Source organism: Arachis ipaensis, chromosome B03 (assembly GCF_000816755.2).
Source record: "Arachis ipaensis cultivar K30076 chromosome B03, Araip1.1, whole genome shotgun sequence".
Lineage (NCBI taxonomy): Eukaryota > Viridiplantae > Streptophyta > Magnoliopsida > Fabales > Fabaceae > Arachis > Arachis ipaensis.
In genome coordinates, this window is record NC_029787.2 from 105,683,931 (window position 1) to 105,705,601 (window position 21,671).

General features: G+C 33.8%; 2 protein-coding genes and 1 long non-coding RNA gene across 7 annotated transcripts; all 3 read left to right on the plus strand.

Moving 5' to 3' along the window:
* LOC110270273 lies at nucleotides 4,540–9,664 on the plus strand. 3 transcript variants are annotated; one of them, XR_002359624.1, is made up of 19 exons: nucleotides 4,540–4,655; nucleotides 4,752–4,997; nucleotides 5,167–5,657; nucleotides 5,739–5,954; nucleotides 6,024–6,089; nucleotides 6,176–6,241; nucleotides 6,314–6,382; nucleotides 6,465–6,674; nucleotides 6,759–6,848; nucleotides 7,038–7,165; nucleotides 7,247–7,357; nucleotides 7,534–7,600; nucleotides 7,679–8,173; nucleotides 8,262–8,348; nucleotides 8,438–8,566; nucleotides 8,678–8,787; nucleotides 8,921–9,025; nucleotides 9,095–9,188; nucleotides 9,274–9,664. It is a non-coding gene; the product is annotated as an uncharacterized LOC110270273 (long non-coding RNA). The 3 variants fall into 3 exon arrangements; XR_002359622.1 differs by having other exon boundaries at nucleotides 7,534–8,173; XR_002359625.1 differs by lacking the exon at nucleotides 9,095–9,188 and having other exon boundaries at nucleotides 7,534–8,173.
* On the plus strand, nucleotides 13,963–18,239 carry LOC107630816. Its single transcript, XM_016334063.2, has 14 exons — nucleotides 13,963–14,396; nucleotides 14,549–15,211; nucleotides 15,289–15,410; nucleotides 15,484–15,601; nucleotides 15,683–15,781; nucleotides 15,876–16,175; nucleotides 16,286–16,393; nucleotides 16,499–16,570; nucleotides 16,705–16,791; nucleotides 16,990–17,061; nucleotides 17,150–17,239; nucleotides 17,386–17,493; nucleotides 17,726–17,794; nucleotides 17,895–18,239. The coding sequence occupies exons 1-14, from the start codon at nucleotides 14,139–14,141 to the stop codon at nucleotides 17,967–17,969; spliced, it is 2,241 nt and encodes a 746-aa protein (XP_016189549.1). The 5' UTR covers nucleotides 13,963–14,138; the 3' UTR covers nucleotides 17,970–18,239.
* On the plus strand, nucleotides 18,551–21,378 carry LOC107634582 (tetraspanin-10-like). Of its 3 annotated transcripts, XM_021119207.1 has the most exons (12): nucleotides 18,675–18,838; nucleotides 19,030–19,142; nucleotides 19,252–19,306; nucleotides 19,426–19,481; nucleotides 19,836–19,883; nucleotides 19,974–20,022; nucleotides 20,107–20,190; nucleotides 20,293–20,360; nucleotides 20,454–20,579; nucleotides 20,665–20,740; nucleotides 20,820–20,930; nucleotides 21,286–21,378. In XM_021119207.1, exons 1-11 carry the CDS (start codon nucleotides 18,785–18,787, stop codon nucleotides 20,883–20,885), a joined length of 795 nt encoding a protein of 264 aa, XP_020974866.1. In that variant the 5' UTR covers nucleotides 18,675–18,784; the 3' UTR covers nucleotides 20,886–20,930; nucleotides 21,286–21,378. The 3 variants fall into 3 exon arrangements, 2 of the variants coding, with proteins under 2 accessions (XP_016193498.1, XP_020974866.1); XM_016338012.2 differs by having other exon boundaries at nucleotides 18,551–18,838; nucleotides 20,820–21,376; XR_001618997.2 differs by having other exon boundaries at nucleotides 20,454–20,593; nucleotides 20,820–21,378.

Consider the following 21,671-nt stretch of genomic DNA (forward strand, 5'->3'; position numbering starts at 1 on the left):
CTTTTAGCAATGTGGCTTTGGTAATGGGTTTCGACACAGAAACAGGATGCCAAGCTCAATTTTGCATGCCAGAGTTACGTCTTCCATATTTGGTTATGAATTATGAAAAAGTATATTACATGCAAAGGTTATATCTTTAAAAGATATAGTCTGCTGTTCTTAGGTTTCATAATTTTGAAGTCTTCCAAGTGCAAACTGACTTTTATGAATGAATTCTTAGTTCATTTGCCTCCTTGAGAAAACACAGGGTTGAAACTCTCTGCTCTGTCTTAGTCCACTGTCATTCTTTTTATTTTTAAGTATGTATCTGATCTAAAACATGATCCTGTGCTTTGGATTTAATAAATGTCAGACAATGATTTGTTTGGTTTAAGATGAACAATTGACCATAATTATCTGGACGTACTTAGGAGTAAGAATTTCCTGATTATGTGTTGGTTTGAATTAGCTTATTTGAGTTAAAAAAGTACTTTTTTATAAAAAAATAAAGTACTTTAAGTTTTAAACACATTTTGATACATCTTTTAAGAAAAGTATATTTATTAAAAAAGCAAATTATTTGCTTTTTTCTAAAAGCCAGTAATACCTTGCTTTAAAAAAAAAAACAGAAGGAAAAGACGTTTTTAATATTTGAAAACTCTTTTTAAAAAGTCTATCCAAATGTAAAATAACTTTTATCTATAAAAAATGATTTTCTTAAAAAAGATAAAAGAATAAATACTTTTTTTCAAAAGCCAATTCAAACTAGTCCTATGATGATTTCTTTGCAGGTCAATTGTATGATTTAGTTGTTGCTTATTATTGTAGTCTCTCTATATGTAAGATGACATTTCTTGAGGTTTGTAGGTGAACATGAACCATTGATCTGATATTATGCCACTGCTTTCTTATAAAATTGTTTTATGGGATATCATCATAGGCAGACAATCCATAAGAACCCAGAAAAGCTACTTAGGAATATTGTAATTTTGATGCTAATAAGCTTGCAGCTTATTACCTCTTATAGAAGTGACACATTTTTCTTATTATCATGGTAGAAGAGATTTTGGGTTCATTCATATAATTGCATTTTATATTTGCTATTTCATGTACCTTCCCTTTAGTGAAATTCTTGCAACCTTACAACCAAAGGTTATTCCTTCTACTTGTACAGTTTCTGATAAGCTGCCTAACTTTTATGCTGCTATATGTTTTGTGGGTATTGTTGATTCATATTACTTACCATTCAAGGGCAGCAAAGTTAATTAAGACATAGTTGAAAATCTAAGGTAGATAATGTACTGTTGACGAATTTGATAATAACATTTAGTGCACAAAGAATGTTTTCTCAATTAGGTACTTTGTATTGGATTCAATCTATGTTCTTATTAGCAACTAAGTATTAACATTGTACAATATTAAGCAGACAAACAATCAGTGCTATAATTATTGTCTTTTGATTTTACAATTTCTCATTTTTTCCCCAAGATGCCAGTCTTATTCAAGTACTATTACTTTACCAGCTAAGGCTCTCCTCTAGTTAGTGTTTTCATTTCTTGTTATATGTTATGAACAAAGAGAAAAGAGAAAAATAAGAAACTGATTACTTATTTTCATTGTTTTCTTCACAAAATCCTAAAAGCAAGAAATAGGTGGAAAATAAGGCTACACTTTTGTAATTAGAACAGAGCATGCCCTAATAGTTAGCGTTTTTGCTTGTAGAAAGAAATAATTTAATTTTCACAGGAATTGTACTTCTATATCACTAGTGTAAGTGCTGATACATCATTCTGTAAAGATCTTTCTAGTTCAAAATTTTGCACGAGTTATAGTTTATATAATTTCTAAGGATTATGTACTAGATGAATTAGATTCTGATTTAGATGGTTTTTTCTATGCATCACTTTCGTGGATTGCATTTTTCTTTTTTTTGAGATGGTATATACTTTAACTTATTTATCTCACATTTAGAATGTTAGTAACTCGAGGCTTGACGAATAAGTATTCTTCGTCTTAGGCCTTACCTCTGATTATGGATGTATTTGTGTGAATCTATTACAATTTTTCTTCCCAGTTACTTCTTTAGTTCTTTCCTTTAGCCCTGAAAATTTCTGTTCCACCATGTAGCCTAAGCCTTTTGACTTGTACGAGTGAACAGAGGATTGTGTGCTGTCATATATTCCCCTCCTATAACATTATTTTTTAGATAGTTAAAGTTATCTCGTTTCATTATTGTTTCTGCCATTTTGGAGAGACCCTGCCTAGAATATTTGGAAATCAGGTGATGATTTAGGGTTGTTTTGCGTCCAGTTTCATACAAATTTTGTTGTTGTTGGAATTTATTTTTTTAAATAATTCTAACAAATTATAACTGCGAATTTATACTATTACAAATGCTAAGGTGTGCTGAATCCCGATCATGAAAGCTGGAGAAGTATCCTAACCTATTGATTCTGCATTCCAATGTTTCGAAGCAAATCTAAAATAATAGAAAGAGAAATCTAATTTCTACTACACGGTGAAAAAAAGAAATCTAAACCCAAAGTCTACAATAATAGAAAGAGATATATTGCAAGTCTACAATAATAGAAAGAGATATTGCTGCTGAGGTTTTGGCACAAATGGAGGATTTGTACACTTCTCATTAAGCTGCATCAGAGTTCAAATTCCATGAGTGTAATATATAGAATTCTTTCTAGTGTTTATGAGTGTGTGAGTTGTGTGAGACCAAGGGAAAAAAAAGAAGAGGAGATATAGTTGTTGCAGGGTAATGCTATTTAAGAGATATATTAGGAGGCCATTAAAATTTGTTTGTTTCAGGATAATGCTGCCGACCACCTTCCGAGTAGGTTGTGTTCTTCCATCTAGAGAAAGGCAAACTCTTTGGTGCCTATAAATTTAGTACCGAATTTGCGGAATTTATCTTTTATGGTAAGTTTTTAATATTTAAAAATTATTTATTTTTATATTTTTAAATTAAATATTAATTTTTATTTTTTTAATAAATTAAATAATACATTAAAAATGTCAATAAGATTTTTATAAAAGATATAACTAAAAGTTTATCCTTTAATTTTTTTTTTATCTACGAATTGTTTTGGTTTCATGATAGAATTAAACTAATGTTGTCTTAATATTATTTAAGAATGTTTGCAATGCGGTTTGGATCAGTTTGAAGAAAAAAATTTATCTGATTTGAATATTAATTTTACTTGCGGTCCGATTTTGGTTGGATAATGTTTTTTTAGACAATCCAATCTAATTTGATCCAATTTCAAGCAATCTGGATTGAATTGAATTTACGATTTTGTAAATGAAAAAAATTAAATATACATAACAAATCTTAATATCAACTCTTAAATAACCAACAATGACATAAACAAATCTATACGTATCTTGAAAAACTAATAACATAATATAACAACAACAACAATAAAGCCTTGTTCCACTAGTTGAGGTAAATAAGCAATCTGTTGTGGAGATGTGGGGAAATAACATAATAATAGAAAATAAATTATAGATGAGTTAAAATAAATAAATAAATAAATCTCAATTTAAATTTTTAAAATATTCACTAAATAAATAATACATAAATAAGATAAAAATGTATAATAAATTGAACATATTGCAAGTAAAATTTTAAATATAATAATAATAGGCCTGCTACACATACAAGCCTTTTTGGCCTACAAGTTATACAAGTTGGCCCAAACCCAACAAAAAGCACGCGCACTACAGTCTTCTACAATTGAGCGTAAACACACGCGCCTTACTCAACCGTTTCGTTTTTCCAAAGCGCGCTCATTATGAAAGACTCTTCCTCTTCTTCCTCAATCAATACCCAAACCGTCGAGATTTAAGCCACATTCGAAACCAATTGCAATTTTGAAGAAACCTTCCAACTCCTTGCGAAAAGTAGAAGAAATCAAGAAGAAAACATACAAAGCTCCATCGAAAAACACCAAAAAGAACAAACAAACATTATTCAAGGTACTCTTTTACTGTTCTTCTAGGTTTTTCACATTTCTGTTTCTAATTTCGAAATCGAAGCACTATATCGTCCGTATTTCTCTCTATGTTTCACTGTTCTTGGTTTAGATCTCATATTACTCTTCAGATGAAACTATTCTTCGTTTACGCTATTTTACGTACTTCTAGTGAATGCTTTAACGTGTGTTTTGATCTGTTTTGGTACATGTTTTGTGCATGTTTACATTTTTTTAAGTAGGTTTGTATACTCTGTATTGTGCATGTTTACATGAAAGACTCTTCCTCTTCTAAATGATTTTTGGGTGTATATGTCGAACTTGGAATGCGACTGTTGCTTCTAGTGGCATTTTGAACTTAAATATCTTTCTGAACTCATATAATGTCATGTAATAGGATTATTGAAGTCTAACTGGTACTGTTCTAATTGTGCTTGACCTTGTAGTGTCATTTTATACATGTTTGTTTGAGTTGAATATGATTTTGAACTCATTTAATTTCATTTAATTGAAAAAACAAAATGTTTATAGGACTAGATTTGGGTATATATGACTGATATTTGGGTGTATCTGACTGATATTTGGGTGTATATCTCTGATATTTGGGTGTATTTTTTATCTATTGACAGTATCTCTTTTTCATTGCAGTAAAAATGGCAACCAAGAACCAAGGTGGAAAAAAAATACAATGTAAGCACAAATATGTCTTAAAACAAGTCAATTTTTCCTAATACAAATATATGTTATTTAAAGAACTCTAATTTTACTTTTTTTTTTAAACCAAAGACTTGAAGTGTGCCACCAGATTATTGAGTGAAGAATTTGAAAATATGAGCAAGGCAAAGAAAGCAATTGTTCGGGAATTAGGTTTTGGTAGACTCGTATACATCCCGCCAATGAGGGTGCATCACAAACTATTAAAGGAGTTGGCTAACTCCTTTAAATTGGGCAAAAACACACTCAAAATAAGCTATGGTTCCTTTAAAGTTAAACCCAGCACAATAGGGGCTGCCCTTGGCCTCAATGCATCAGGTAACTGATTACAGAAAACCTCTATACTTCCATTCTTCGTAATATCTTATTCTGATATCATGTAATCAAGAAATAATATAGGTGTATATGAGTGATATTTGGGTGTATATGAGTGATATTTGGATGTATTTCAAGTGATTTGGAGTGTAAATTATTTTCTTTTTTGTAGGAGATCTATTTCCTGATAAAGTGAGTTATAAGAAACTTTCTGAGGAGAACAAACTAATTTTTAGAAGGTTCCAGGGGAAGACTCTAAAGAATCTGACCGATGAGATGATGAGTATTGGTGTTGAAAACGAACAAGATCGCCTGATGTTCAAGAGGATTTTCATCCTTTATATTCAGATGGCGTTCTTGTTGCCAACAACAATAAACAAAATCTCTCATGTGCACCTAGCTCCAATTTTTAAGATGGACAAAATAACGGAGGACAACTGGGGAGCCCATGTGCTGAATTTCATCATCAAAGGCATAACTAATTACCGTCTGAAAAAGAAAAAATCAATCGACGACTGCCTCTTTGCCTTGATGATAATCTATTTCCATCTGACAAAAAACAAAGACAAGAAAGGAGAAGAAAATCCTGGACTGCCCTGGGTTAGCAACTAGAATAGAGAGCAGTTGGTTGTAAGAATGAGAGCAGAAATAGATGGACATATGGTAAGTGAACAGAATACCTTCTCTAATTTGGGTATATTTTATTTATGTAGATGTTGTAAACTAACATTTCTACTATTTCAGGACATCGTAAAGAAGGCATAAACAAAAAAGAAATTGAAACAAATGAAGAAAAAGAAAAGAAAGTAAAAAACAAAAAAACAAAAAAAAAAACAAGGCAAGTTCATCATCATCTGAGAGTGATACATCTGAAACTGAAGTTGATTCTTCCTCGGAGTCTGAGTCTGAAGAAGACTCAGAGGAATCAAAAAGGAAACAACCCACCAGAACGGCCAAAAAGTAAGTAATATTTTTGGTGTATTTTGTCACTTTTAGGGTATTTTTTACTAATGATTGTTTGCCTTCCAGAATGAAATCCAAAAAAAGGAAGCAGATTCTGGAGGATTCCAATTCATAAAATGAATTGAATGATGAGTAAGATTCTGAAATTATCGTCGCTTTCTTTTCTGTTTATTTTCAAAATTTGATATATTAACAGAGTGTTTCTCATTAACTTTCAGAAGTGAAGAATCATCACCAATAAAAAAACAAAAAACAAAGAAAAAAATTCAGACTTCACCCAAAAAGTAAGCACTGCTTTGGATAGTATTTTATCATCAATTTTATTTTGTTTTTCTAATTCATACTTTTTTTTCCAGGTCACAATCCAAAAAGAGAAAGCACATTGTTAAGGATTCGTCTCCTGAACAAACTCAATCCTATGATGGGTAAGATACTTTGTAAAGCTATATTACAGTTTATCATCAAAATTATATTTGTTAACATGTTCTTTTATGCATGTACTGTCAGATCTGAACTTGGAACTGAAGTATTACAAGAATTCTTAAGGGAATCAAAAAAGAAGAAAACCAATGAAAAACTGCTGCACAGGAGTTTGTTATATTTTGGTGTATATTACCGATTTTAAGGTGTTTTAGTTGCTGATAATTGTTTTTGGTTTTCCAGGAAGAAGGGAGCTCCGCTGCGATCGACAAAAGGTCACTATGACTCATTCGAAATGTAAGAACCTTTATTTGATAAAATCTTGTTATCCTGATTTAACTGTATGGTATTTTTACTGAATGATGTTTATTCTATGCTTAGAATGCTGGAGGTGAACTTAGGAAGTGAGAATGATCCTTTGTCTCAAGGACAAACGGATCAAAGTAGCATAAACAAACCAGCGGATAGCATGTAATTTTTGTTTCTAATACCGGTTGCTTTTATCTTTTTTTACCTTCTACTTCTAATTCTGTATATATTTTTTTTGAAAAAAAAATTCTTTAATATTTTATTCAAGAAAAAAAGATAGAAAAAAAAGCAAAAACTGCAACTACGTAAGTTCTCAAAAAATAAAGTATGTGTTTCTTTTCAATGCTTCAGGTGTATTTTGAATTTATTTGGGTGTATTTCAAGTTGAGTCTGGTAGAAGAATCAGCCAATGACCCAGCTCAACAGAACATGATGGTTGTGCGGATGGAGACACATTCACAACTTGAAGCGCTTTCAATGTAAGTTTTACAACTAAATTTCAACCTTATAATCATGAATTTTAACGAGCTTTCTTAATTTTTTATTTTTGTCTTGTTTAGACTTTCGATTCAAGTTTATGTCCCTCTGTCCCAGACAACCCCTATGCCAGCAATTGAACCATCCCCTGCAAAGTCTCCGAGAGAGAAAATTAGTGAAGAAAGAACAAAAAGGTAAGGAATAATATTCGGGTGTATTTGGTTATTATTTGGGTGTATATTGTCCTTATTTGTGTATATTTTTCTTATTTCGTGTTTGGGTGTATTTGATTATTATTTGGGTGTATATCTTCACAATTGATCTGTAACTGATATTTTTATAATATGATTCGTTTTATCTAACCCTGCAGCACTCCACAACCCCCGAAACCTGATGAAAGCACACCCACGGTTCCACCAGCTCCATCTAAAATATAAGTTCAGCACAATAAAATTTGGTTTTCAATACCATTTGTCTATTCTTATTCTTATAGTACGTTATATGTCAACATGCAGTAATCCAGCCCCAGAAGACGCTGCTGCACTGATAATAATGGTCCGGACAACATCCTACATACCTAAAGAAGGTCCGATGCCATCATTCAGCCTTGGCTTGACTGATTCAACTCAAGAAGAAGCACTGACGCAAGAGGGGTAGAAGGCAAAAAGTCCTGAAATACCAAAACTAATCGAACAATTAGAAGAACTGGTGGAAAAAATTGCAAATAGTGGGGTGAAGATAGCATTGGATTATGCAGAGGGTAAAAGTCCATCGATTGAAAAGCAGTGTGCCGAAGAAATTTTTGAAAAGTTTGAAACTCCTGTGAAGAGCAAGGAGATATCGGCTTAAATGAAAGAGAAATGCTACGTTTGGGCCACACGTGTGAAGACATATAGAGATGGAAGCACTAATGAGATGACCCGGTGTGCACCCTCAAAGCCCAAGATCGATTCATTTTGTCAAAAGTCCACTTTGCATCTCTGAAAGCTGCTACACATAAAGAAGCTGAGGTAATATTAGAATAACATTAATGATTTTGTCATGAAATGTAACTGCTATGTTGATTGATGTAAATTGATTTGGGTTTTTTTTTTCTAGATTGTCACTGCCATGTGCCTAATCCTGAACCAACAAAACATTAAAAGATTTCAAGAAGAAATATACTGTCTCCCCCCTGATATTGTGGTAAGGTGTACTTCAATGAAATTTAGGTATATTTTTGTAATCTTTTGGGTGTATTATATATTTCATTTGGTGTTTCACAAATGTTGCAGAACATGGCCATTGGAAATCATCCAGATGGAGAATTCTTACAGCCTAAAACCAAAAAGCCATTTAAGGTCGAAGACTACCCAATGTTTATACCCTTTTTGGACCTCAAAAAATTAGCATCACATCGATATGTAAGTTTTCGTTTCTAAAACTTATCACAATTCTTTGGTTATGTGCCAATTAAACTAAAATACTGTTCAATGTGGACATGCTTTAAATTTTTGCACCTGTTTGCTATTCAGAGCATTGGTGAATATGGGTGGCTGACGTAAGAAAGAAAAAATTTTATATACTTGACCCGTATCATAAGGAGTGTCCCTCCAAAGCCAGAATGAAGCTAAATACATTTGTTGTAAGTTATTTTTGTGTTTTGTGTTTTAATATTTGGGTATATTTCTGTTCAAAATAAGGTGTAGTTTGTGATCCTTTGGGTGTATTCCTTTATTAAATTTATTCTTATATTTTGCTTTGTTTTTTGTTTTTAGGGATATGTAATTTCGAGAATGAGGGTATATGCTGGGGGAACCTCTCAGGAAAAAGGATCATGAAATTGAACCACCATACATTAACATCTCTGGCCAAAAAATAAGGTATAAATCTTTTACTCTGAAAATTAATCTTTCCTATATTAATTTGCTAATTTATTTTTTGTTTTTCAGTTATGATTGTGCTATTTATGTAATGAAATGGCTTGAAATAATTCAACTTGAAAACATTAAAAGAGGGAAGTATGAGTGGGTCAATTGGACTCAGGTAATTATGTTTAAAACTATATAACTCTCTATTACTTTACTAAATTAACATAGTTGATTAAAAAGAATATTCTTTTAAACTGTAGGAGGAGGTGGACCACTTTAGAGTAGAATTTGCTTCCCGGATTCTATTTCATAAAATGAATCAAGACAGAGCTGAAGCCATTAGGGGAAGTGAAGCAGTAAGATTGTCCAAGCTATCGTCACTGTTGTTGAGTCCATATTGTCAGATAGATTCATATGATATTGACAGTGATTAATCTAAGTGTTGTGTATTTTTGGAATAGTTTAAACACTTGTTGTAAAATTTTGCGAATATAATCCAATTTTATTATAAATTTTTTTCCATAATTAAACTGTCTCTTCTGTATTCAAAAGCTCTAAATTACAGGTTCTAAAAAAATGAAGGAAAACAACACCAAACCTACTATACATCCAAAAAATTGAATTTTACATCCAAATAATTTTAATATACACCCAAAATTCTATCCCTTGATGCTGGATCCCTAAAACCCTAAACCCCTAAACACTAAAACCCTAAACCCTAAAACCCTAAAACCTTAAACCCTAAACCCTAAAATCCTAAACCCCTAAACCCTAAAACCTTAAACTCTAAAACCCTAAACCCTAAAAACATAAGCCCTAAAAACCTAAAACCTAAACCCTTAAACCTTAAACCCTAAACCCTAAAACCCTAAATCTTAAACCATAAAAACTAAACAAAACAATAATTTCTAACATAAACAGCAGCATCTTAAAAATATAAAAAAGTTGAATTTTACACCAAAAAAATTGAATTTTACACTCAAATAATTTCAATATACACCCAAAATTCTATCCCCTGATGCTGGATCCCTAAAACCCTAAACCCCTAAACCCCTAAACACTAAAACCCTAGACTCTAAACCCTAAACCCTAAAACTCTAAAATCCTAAACCCCTAAAACCCTAAAACCCTAAACCCTAAAACCTTAAACCCTAAAAACTTAAATCTTAAACCCTAAACCCTAAAACCCTAAACCCTAAAAACCTAAATCCTAAACCCCTATACCATAAACCCTAAATCCTAAACCCTAAACCCTAAAACCCTAAACCTTAAACCATAAAAACTAAACAAAACAATAATTTCTAACATAAACAGCAACATCTGAAAAATATAAATGTAAAATGTCAAACACAAGAAAATTCAAAAATACACCCAAAAAACTGAGCGTTACACCAATATCCTGTAACTATACACCCAAAAAACTATCTTCTGCTGCTGGTTCCCTAAACTGATAATTCATAACATGTTCATGATATTGGTTGGAATTTGGTTGCACCACTGATGTAGCATAAAAAAGGTTTAACTAGAAATAATAAACTCACATATTAGTAAAACTATTAACAAGAAAATTAAACTCAATCACCACCTATTTGAAGAACATCACTTTTACCTCGTTTAGATCTTTCGTTTTCTTCTTTTTTGAGGCATTTACAATCTGTTTGTCCAACTTTGAACCTAGCCTATTTTTTGGAGGTCCTCTTGTTCAAACCCTTGGAGGGCTTTGAAGCTCGTTAACGAATTCCAAGTTGGCATCTTCGTGACATAATGAACATGTTCCCTTCTTTTTGGCTTTCAGTTCTTCCATCTCAACCATGACATTATCGTAGGCACGGTGCAGAATGGCAATTAGCTCCTCGGATTCTAATGCAAATTCGCAAATATTTTGCGAATGAAACACCAATTCGTCAAACCTCTTGCTTCTTGGCTCCAACAGTGGCTCGTCGTGGCTGCTCTTGATGTGTATGTGTCACCTCTTTACCTTCTTGCTCCATCATTCCAATATATATCTCGGTGACACTTGGGTTACTCGTTCAAAGCTTAACACGCTTAGGGCGTGACGGCACAATATCCCTCTTGACTCGAATAATAAGCACTGACATTTCACTTGGGCTGCTACTGAGTCGTAAGTAACCACAAACTTGTTGAATATTGAGCTGGAAACTTGTTCTCCAACTTTGTATACTGAATAGCCTAGAGCGGAGTTCGTTAATCTTGTGATGCAATTCACCTTCCCTCTGAATTGTGCTTGGACTTTCCTAAACTTTTGGTGAGTGTACACATGTTGAAACTGAGCTTCTATGGAGGATTTTGTTGCACACGGTATGACGGTGTGAAAATCTGCAGCATCGGATTCTCTCTCTTTTTGCTCCCTACTTCCGAGGCAATTATCGTATTGTTTGACAAATTGGATAAGTGAGCTGTTCCGAGTAATGAACTTGTTAAAAAATGAATGCATGCTCTCGCTCCTTTTTGTGCTTCTCATTTCGGCCCATAAGTGGTGATCCAGATAAATTGGAACCCATATATGACGGTCTTCATAAAGATCTGTATAATACACCCAAATCAGACTATATTACACCCAAAAACATGCAATTTACACCTCTGTTGCAGAATTTAAATATCATTATCTGAAAGCCACTTGTTGTCTACAAGACCATACTTCAGCAAAAAATCATTCCAATTCCTATTAAATGAGTCTTTGGTATGAGAGTTACAAACAACTTGGCTCATTTCTTATTCAATTTCTGTGTGTCCCTTGTAGCCGTTTAATTTGCTTGGAATCTTCTTCGTGATGTGTGTTGTAGGCATACAAGCCTATATAGCCCTTTTCATTGACGCGCATTGATTGGTGAGAATCCCTTTCGGAGCATTTCCTCCCATGCAACGAAGCCAACATTGAAATAACCATTTGAATGATTCAATATCTTTGTTTTTTATCAAAGCGCATCCAAGAAGTGTTGACTGACCGTGGTGATTCACCCCGACAAAAGAACCACAAACCAAAATATACCTGAAACAAATTACGAGAAAACAGAATTAAAATCATTACATACACCCAAATAATGATTTTATACACCCAAAAATATCAAATATACACCTCTGCAGTAGATTCATGAAACAACACACAAAACAGAATTAAAATCATTACATACACCCAAATAATGATTGTATACACCCAAAAACATCCAATATACACCTCTGCAACAGATTCATAAAACAACATTAATTTAGCATCACAAACAAGAACAGCATATTACCTGTTTGTATTGTAGGTGGTGTCGAATGAAATAACATCTCCGAAATACTCAAAGGCAGCTCTGCTCCTTGCATCGGCCCAAAAAGCCAGTTTAATCGACTGATCGTCCTCGAGTTCGAACTCAAAAAAGAAATTCTGATTCTTCTCTTTCATTCTTAATAAGTATTTTCCGAATTCTTTTGCATCTTCTTTTTCCGAAACATTCCGCACTTCTCTCGTGATGTAATTCCTCACGTCTTTTTCGATAAAATTTAACTCGAGGTGGCCCCTGGCTGCCGCAACGAATGATTAGTAAGTTTTGCTTGGTCTAATACCGGCTTCCTCGTCATTCTCTATTGTACGACGAATGGACATGCTTAGTTCCCTGTGCTATTTGAGCATCTCTACTTGAGTTGGACAGCAATGATGTGAATGATGCAACACGACTTTCGAAATGATCCAAGCACCAACATCCTTCAATGTGTGTATATAAATTCTTGCAGGACAATTTAAACTAGCTGTGGGATTTGTCTTCTCGGTCGGAGATATTTTAGATTTCCATTTTTCCTCTCTGCTATATGTAATCAATTGATTCTTAATTTCATTTTTCTTCTTCTTTGTGCTCCGAACTCTTGTAGAAAAATCTGTGGCCTTTGCATAGCCCTTGTAAAATTTTGCAGCATCTTCAAGGGTGTTAATAGTCATTCCAACCTTGGAAACAAACTGGTCATCAACAACACAGAGGGGCTGCAAAATGCACCATGTTAAAAACAAGGATATACTATAGAGTTTTTGCACGTCATAAAAAAATAACAATGCAACTAAAATACACCCAAATAGTTCTGATCTACACCCGAACGTCTAGTATAAAATACACAAAATTAATCAAAACTTGTACATTAGATTCAATTCACAATCAATGTTCACGCATTAATTTCACAGTCAATGTTCACGCATTATTCAGCTAGACAATCATAAACGACTAACTGCATCAAATTCAGATTTAATAATTAACTGAAACTAAATCACAACTCAGGAACTTCATTCGATTCAAATTCAAAATCCACTTCGCCCTGATTCAGCTGACAATCTAAAGTTGAATCATCCATTATCTTCAAAAAGATTTCAAAACTTGATTTCAGAAACCATGAAAATCGAGAAAAATGAAGCAAGAAAACAGAGAGAGAAACGAACGTAAATGACGAAGGAGAAACCAGTGAGAAACGCACGTAAACGAATGAAAATGCAAAGAGAAACGCACGAACGAGATCGAACAAAGAAGGCAAGAAATTCGAAAAAGGAAACGAAATCCTTTGAAAAAAGGAAGTTATATATTCGCGCGGTAATTGATTTAAAAGTCTGTTAAGGAGGCGCGTGAAACACACATGCCACAAAAGGCGCGTTTGAGGGTAAAGGACTTGTAACACTTGTAAGTGTTAATCACTTGTATGCTGAGATTATTCCTAATAATAAAACAATAATATTATATCACATTGTGCGATTTAGATTAAATTGGATCAATTTTGAGAAGTAAATTTAAAATTCGATCTAATCCATGTGATTTGTCATAATTAGAATCCAATCAAATCTAAATTAGTACAATTTTAATTTGTTTTTAATTTGAATTGAATTTGATGATTTTTTTAATTTAGATATATTTGGATTTGAAAATTTCTAATATTAGTAGTAAATGGAAAAAAAAATAAGTTCTAAAGCCACGCCACAATGCTTAGGATAACACTTTGTTCTCCTGTTCTCTCTGCTCGATAGCTGTTTTATCCAAAGCCAAATTCTCGGATTCTCAAATTCGCAAAGTATGTAACGCTAAAACCCTTCAATAAGAAGAATAATCATAACATTCAGAACTTGCAAATTCAAACTTTGAGGAAAATGGGTTTCCATGCTCTTGCCAATAGCAAATCCTTCTTCACCAGCGAAACCCACCTTCCTTACCTTCCTTCATTTTCATCTGATAGAAGAAGACCAACACCAACACCACTGACAAGAACACTTCATTTGAATCAAAGACCCAATTCACTAAGGGTCTTTGCCTCGCAGGAAGAGCCCCCGAAGCTCAATAGCCAGGACTTGATGGAACTCAAGTTTGGACGCTTACTTGGAGAGGACCCTAAGCTTACTCTCGCCAAGGTTCCTTTCTTTTTCTTCTCAATTTTCCTTATTCATTCACCCTTTTGCCTATTTATTTCTATTTGTTTGTTAGGGTCCTTAAAGGAATAACTTGAATTTTGCTGTGTGTATATGCCTGTTGATTATATTCATTGTGGTACTTGTTGTTTCAGATAATGGGAAGAAAAGCTAACCCTGATGCTACTTTTCTTGATATTGAGAAATCGTATTATAAGAAGGGGAAACACGTTGAGGTGGAGGAAGTTCCATTTGAAGGTTCTAAGGAAAGGAAGTCATCGAGTAAATTGGATGGTTTGGGTTTGGTGCGGCCTGTTCCGGCTAAAGGGGCAAGCTTCCAATCCAGTGATAACAAAGTTCCATTGGAGATTAAGAAACCGAGCCAACAGCAGAGTAATGCAGGGAATGTCAATAAAAGTATTCTGAAAAAGCCACTGCAGAGTAATGCAGGGAGTCTTAATATAAGTAGTGCTCCTAATGTTATTCTGAGAAAGCCAACCGTGTATAAAGAGGATGACGAAGACGTGTTGTCGAGGTTGAGAGTAAGACCAAATTTGTATCAGCACATGCGGGATGGACAAGTGAAGGAGAAGTTTAGTGATATGTCGCTTTTGAGGAAGCCTGAACCACCAATTGCCAAGGATGAAGATACAAACCAAGAGTCTTCTACTCGTGCGGACAATGAAAATGATTTGAAGATCAGTGTAGAAGATTCAAGAGGTAAAGCTGGTAACTGGACATTATTAGAACAGCCTCATAGACCGGAGAGCAACAATGATGAACAGTCTGCTGATTCAAATGTTATGCTTAAAAATGATGTAGGTGCTAATATTCATTGGAATATAGAATCATGTATGCGACTTGTCCTTTATTAATTTCATGCTTGATTGATTAGGAATTGGAGCAGCATTATGAGTTCCAACAGGAGCTGTCTGATTCAAGTCAACTGTCAAATTTAAATTCAGTTGATAAAGTGGACTTGTCTGTGCAAGTTCCGCTACAGGGAAAGCCGCAAAGGTATGTGAAATTACCATTATAATTGTATATTTCAGTTTATGATTGCAATAACTTTAAGGCATTTTCAATATAGATTAGACCAACATGTGAAGCAAACCTCAGATGTTGTTGAAGAGAATGCTTTTATGAATACCGGAGGTTACAAAAACAATGATGAACTAGGGAATCTTGTCGATGTTTCAGATTTTCAGGTCAGATTATATGGAGTATATAAGTTATTTATCAGATGCTGATGCTTTTGAATAGAACCTTTATGCTATTTGTTAATGTAGGAGGGTGAAGATGCTGATTGGACCAGGGCGGAAGATTTGATTAGGAATGGAGATAGGGCAGATGTGGAAATATTAAGTTGTAGTAGCAAAGGCTTCATTGTAAGTACTTAATATCTTCATTTCTAATATTTCTTAGTATTGGATGCATTTCTCTTTGTATATAGTCTCTGAACTTGATTACACGATTTTACAGGTATCATTTGGTTCTTTGGTAGGATTCCTGCCGTACCGTAACCTTGTTTCCAAGTGGAAGTTCTTAGCTTTTGAGTCATGGTTAAGAAAGAAGGGATTGGATCCATCCATGTACAAGCAGAGTTTAGACACTATTACAAGCTATGATGCTGAAAAAAATAAAATTTCTCCCAATTCTCCCCTATATCAGGAGAATGATACTAATGTTGAAGAGAAATTTTCTCCAGATATCAAAATGGAAGATCTGTTAAGGATTTATGACCAAGAGAAAATTGAGTTTTTGTCCTCTTTTATTGGGCAGGTTTGGTGCTTAAAATACAAGAACTCTTTACAGATATTTTCCCAAAATTTATTTTCAAATGTGAGGTTTGAATATCATCATTCTTTTTAATAATACTCAATTATATGCAGAAAGTTAGAGCAAATCTATTATCCGTAGAAAGAAAATCTAGAAAGCTCATATTTTCATTAAAACCAAAAGAGAAGGAAGACCTACTTGAGAAGAAGAGAAATCTCATGGTAACTACTTAAGTTATGATAACTGCTCTTGAATTAGCATGAGGCATGTGTTGTTGAGTGGATGCAACATCAAGTGATCTTTCGATATCTCCTTTCTTATGGCAGGCTAGACTTCAGGTTGGGGATATAGTAAAATGTTGCATCCAGAAGATAACTTACTTTGGGATTTTTGTAGAGGTATGTAAGGCATTTTATATTTAATATATGGGTCGTTCATTTTGACAATCTTATTTCGTTGTCTTATTAAAGCAACGAGAAGTGGAAGTACCTTGTTTAACCTTTTCTTTTTTGGTGTGTGTGCATGCGTGTAGCTTGAAGGGGAGTCTGCACTAATTCATCAATCAGAATTATCATGGGATGCCACCTTGAACCCAGCATCATACTTCAAGATTGGTCAGGTATTTTCCTCCATGACAGTGTGACAATTAGGAAAGTGGAGAATTATTTTTGGATGCAAGCTATAAATGATCTATTTCTATGGAATTAGCCAAATATTTTCCATTCTAAGTATAGGAGGCATTAATTGCGTAGCCCAGATGTGCATAGTCTTTCTACGCTACTTTGTGTTTTACTTTGAGTCCTACTTCTTGCTCCAGGTTATAGAGGCAAAAGTTCTGCAATTAGACTTTGCTCTTGGGCGCATATCTTTATCGTTAAAGGGAGTCACGGTAATATATCTACATGAATATTTAATCTTTGAACATTTTCTTTATTTTAAAACTTGGAGATTTTACAAAGCACACCTTCCTTTGGCAGCCCGATCCATTAATGGATTCCTTGGAGTCTGTAGTTGGGGAGCATGGACACTTAGATGGGAGACTGGAAGAAGCTCAAACAGATGAGGAGGTAATGACCTTCAATCTTTATCTGGGAATATAGAAGTTACTTTAAATACTTTGAAAAGTAGTGTAATCAACTACACTTCTCTTTATTTTCTGGTTGGTTTTATGGTATGACATGGCTAATTATAATATCATGCTTGTTTTTGACAGTGGCCTGAAGTTGAATCTCTCATCAAAGAATTACAAAAGATTGAGGGGATCGAGTCTGTTTCAAAAGGCCGGTTCTTCAGAAGCCCTGGTTTGGCACCAACTTTCCAGGTATAAAACACATTTGAACCTCTGCATGTGGATATGCATTTAATTGTTTGCTTTTAATCCGCCAGAACTTGCCATCAAGTTAGCATTATGCATCATGCAATTTGGGTTCTGCACATGGTTGAGGAAGATTGATCAACTCTCATGTGGAGGAGTTATTGTCTTGTAATTTTGTAGTTGAAAAATAATGTTGCTGGTGAAAAATGTGATTGTTTCTTGGTTTATTTGCTTGCAGGTTTACATGGCATCGATCTTCGACAATCAGTACAAGTTGCTGGCTCGATTTGGAAACAAAATACAAGAGGTAATGCTTTTTGGTGGTCTACTTTGTTTATATGCAGGTGATAGTTGAAAGGATGATTGATGTTAACCCCTCTAATCTGCATATGAATCATGTTGGGCAGGTGATAGTTGAAACGTGTATAGATAAAGAAAGGATGAAGTCGGTGATAATGACATGTACCAATAGAGTGGAATAGTGGCTGCAAAGTGCAAAAACTGCATATTCTTTTGCTGAGTGCAGGCTGCAAACCTCCAACCGAAGTTGATTAACACCCACTTGGGCAAGAGCATAGTTGTACAATTTCATTATAAAGTTTTGTCCTTTTTTGAGGGGTGGGATTGGGTGGCCTTCATTGTAGTGAAAGAAAGGAAACATGTAGATTGTAGAGGAATCTTGAAATGGTTTGATTTGCGTCTTAATGTATATAATTCCTAGTAAATACATGTTTTTAAAATTTGCATTAAAATCTGAAAGTTGGAAAACAATTATGACAATATAGATGTCCACAAGATATGTTTAAATTTGGTAAAAGATTAATTGAATTATAGAGTTTGTCTCATACAAAAAATTGGAATATAGTAGCATGAGTTTGCATAAGACACAAGATTAAATATTGCTTTGAAAATAATTAAGCCATTAAATTTTAAGCCATTCATTTAAGATTATCATTAGTTTAGAAAAATTTTTAAATTATTTTTAGTACATTTAAAATATAAAAAATTTAAATTTTCGGAAAAAAAGAAACAGAGAAAAGGAAATATATTGTGCCGAAGCATAGGATGGGGTTAACGTTGTAATTGACCAGAGTTTGACTGAAGTTTGAATATCTCTGAGAATAAAGACATAGGTAGATTACTGTGTAAAAGCTAAAAGGTTTGTGTTTCGTTCATGGAGTGTCGTGTCGTACCGTAGCGTGTTCCATTTCGTGGCGTGCAGCGTGCGGCGCATATTCATCGACCCATCAAATTTCAAGACTCACTTCCTCACTTCTCCTTCCTTTCACAACAAACAATGGGTGTCGGAACTAGCACCTTCGTTACCAGATGGATCAACTTCCTCACCATGGTAACTTCTTCACCATCTTTGAATACCCATTTCCTACATTTCCTCTCATAATTTCAAAATTCAAATATAAAGATTAAATCTTTTGGGTTTGCTGCATTTTTCACTTAATGTGCTTTCTGCTGTTTACTCTTGCATACCCCAGGCTACGGTTTTTAGCAGCTAACTTCACTTCTGATGGACTCCTTTTGCAGGTTTTAGCCATCGTTGTCATAGTATTTGGGGCGTGGATGAGCATGCATCATGATGGGTGCAGAAAGTCTCTCACTTTACCTGTGTTAGCCCTTGGAGCAGTTATTTTCTTAATGTCAGCTTTCTAGCATTCCTCATGATTTTGGTGCTTTATTTTTTTTTTTATCTTGCAATATTTTTCTGCTAGTTTGTAATCCTTGTATCACGTTTTTTATGTTGTACAGATCCATAGTCGGTTTTTTGGGCGCCCTGAAAAATAACTCCATACTGTTGTGGATTGTATCCTTATCATGCATTCTTAGGATGCTCGTATAAGTGCATAATGCCTTCTTTCGTTTTTCTATTCTAATCCAAAACCTAGAAATATTCAGTTAGCCTCCTTAACATTGCACCTGCAGTATCTGATCTTGCTGTTCTTTGTCTTGGTGGGAATCTTGGTGTTCACTGTATTGGTGTAAGTATGCAAATTCATTGACAAAGTTATTAACATCTCTTAACATAATTGTATTCACATTGCTGAGCTATGTTGGTATGTTCATCATTTAATCCAATTTAGGAGGGTACATGACTGCTCTGTTTGTAAATTCTCAGGAGCAGGTAGTTAATGTTTTAGAATTTATTACATATCAAAAACTAGCAAAAAGTGGAAACATGTGAAGCTCAAAAAATTGCTTATATATTTTAATTTTAATGTGGTGTAAACAGATGTGTGTTACGTATTCTGGATCTCTTATCAATCAGCTAATCAAGCTGAATGAATTATACTACTCTTGCTCAGATCTTATATAATCTTCTACCATTGTGTCAGGTTCATTGTGACTAATGATGGATCAGGTCATAGTGTGACTGGATTGAGGTAGGGACTCGAGCAATATCCTTCTATGTTGACATAATTATACTCCTTCATGATAGCAAACCATGAATGACATCCTTCTTGTCTGGTTAGGTACAAGGAGTATCAACTTCAAGATTATAGCTCTTGGTTTCTCAAAGAGGTAAGGTTATTATCAACATAGAGAATTGATAATGCACAATAACATTTCAAGAGGAACTTTCTTGATATGTTCTTTTTATTTCAGTTGAACAATTCTCACAACTGGGAGCGACTTAGGGTTTGTCTTGTTAAATCTGATGACTGCAATAAACTATCCAAAAAATATAAGGTCTGGGCGCTGCAGTATTTCACTGAAATTAGTTATATGCTAGTTGTTCTATCCTCTACCCAAAGAATTCTGATTTATCCCATTTCCAATTTCATGCTACAGACTCTCAAAGAATATAAACTAGCTAAGTTGAGCCCTGTCGAGGCTGGTTGCTGCCGACCACCTTCCCAGTAAGTTGTGTTCTTCAGTTCAGAATGCATTTCCGTTGTTTATAGCAGTCGCCAAAGTACATTTCAATAGTTATGTTCATGTTATGTCCTTAGATGTGGGTTTCCCGCTGTAAATTCCTCCTACTATGACTTGACATTTCATCCGGCTAGTGCTAACAAAGATTGCAAGCGATACAAAAATTCCGGAGCTATCAAATGTTATGACTGTGATTCTTGCAAGTAAGCATGTCCAGGTAGCCCATGATTCATGTTCTTGTTCTCTGCATGTCGATGGTCACACTGTCATGATTGCGTAATTTTGCAGGGCTGGAGTGGCACAATACATGAAAATTGAGTGGAGAGTTGTAGCAATATTCAATGTTGTGCTATTTGTTGTGTTGGTAAGACATTGCTGACGAAAATCAACGAACCCTTCAATAATAATTAATCTTTCATGACATGGTTTTGTTGAAATGGCAGTGTATTGTATACTTTGTGGGATGCTGTGCAAGACGAAATGCTGCCAGGGGCCATTCTAAAGCTTAAAGACTTGAATATTATCATATTATGTTGTTGATATCTCCAATATTATTCTTTGAGAAAAGGACAAATAGCTCATTGACCTTTTAATCCGCAGACATTTAAATTCTTGAAGATTTGAAAATATATTTAAATCCCTGACCTTTTCAAAACCTAGATATATTGATCCCTTATGTTCACTTGGGTCTGTCAGACTCAACGGAAAAATCAAACGTGACTCTCGTTGTACTGACCTGGTTGATATGGATGCGCACGTGAGAGAGTTTTTAAAATTGAACAAATTAGAGTAAGGGATTGATATGTCTAAATTTTGAAGAGGTCACTGAATTAAATGTATTTTTAAATCTTTAGAGATTTAAATGTCTGAAGACCAAAAAGTTAGGAATTGAATTATCTTTTTCTCTTTTTCTTTTATTTGATGTGCATAGAAAATTCAAAATTAGAGTGCAAAATGTAACACTATTAATCATTACATATACTTAGTGGGTTTGTTTGGATGAGCTTTTATAAAATATCTTTGTTTAAGTGATTTTTTTTAAAAAATCTTTTAAAAAAATAAAAGTAATTTTATGTTTAGATATTTTATATAATATAATATTAATTGATTTATATATGTATTCTTTTCGGTTGTATATATATTCTCACTATCATTTACAAGTCACATTTTTTAACAAGTCATATTTTCTAACAAGTCACATGGAGAATAGTTGGTGGATATTTCAATAATAATATCTTTTCATATCCTGTCTTAGAAACATAGTTAGACCTAAAATGAATAGTTCCAATTAAGAG

Coding starts and splice junctions, on each gene's coding strand:
- LOC107630816 (XM_016334063.2), top strand. CDS start 14,139: ATGGGTTTCCATGCTCTTGCCAATAGCAAATCCTTCTTCACCAGCGAA. Junction 14,397..14,548: donor CTAAGCTTACTCTCGCCAAG/GTTCCTTTCTTT, acceptor TTGTTGTTTCAG/ATAATGGGAAGAAAAGCTAA. Junction 16,571..16,704: donor ACTTTGGGATTTTTGTAGAG/GTATGTAAGGCA, acceptor GCATGCGTGTAG/CTTGAAGGGGAGTCTGCACT.
- LOC107634582 (XM_016338012.2), top strand. CDS start 18,785: ATGGGTGTCGGAACTAGCACCTTCGTTACCAGATGGATCAACTTCCTC. Junction 19,482..19,835: donor TTGGTGTTCACTGTATTGGT/GTAAGTATGCAA, acceptor CCATTGTGTCAG/GTTCATTGTGACTAATGATG. Junction 20,580..20,664: donor TATGACTGTGATTCTTGCAA/GTAAGCATGTCC, acceptor GTAATTTTGCAG/GGCTGGAGTGGCACAATACA.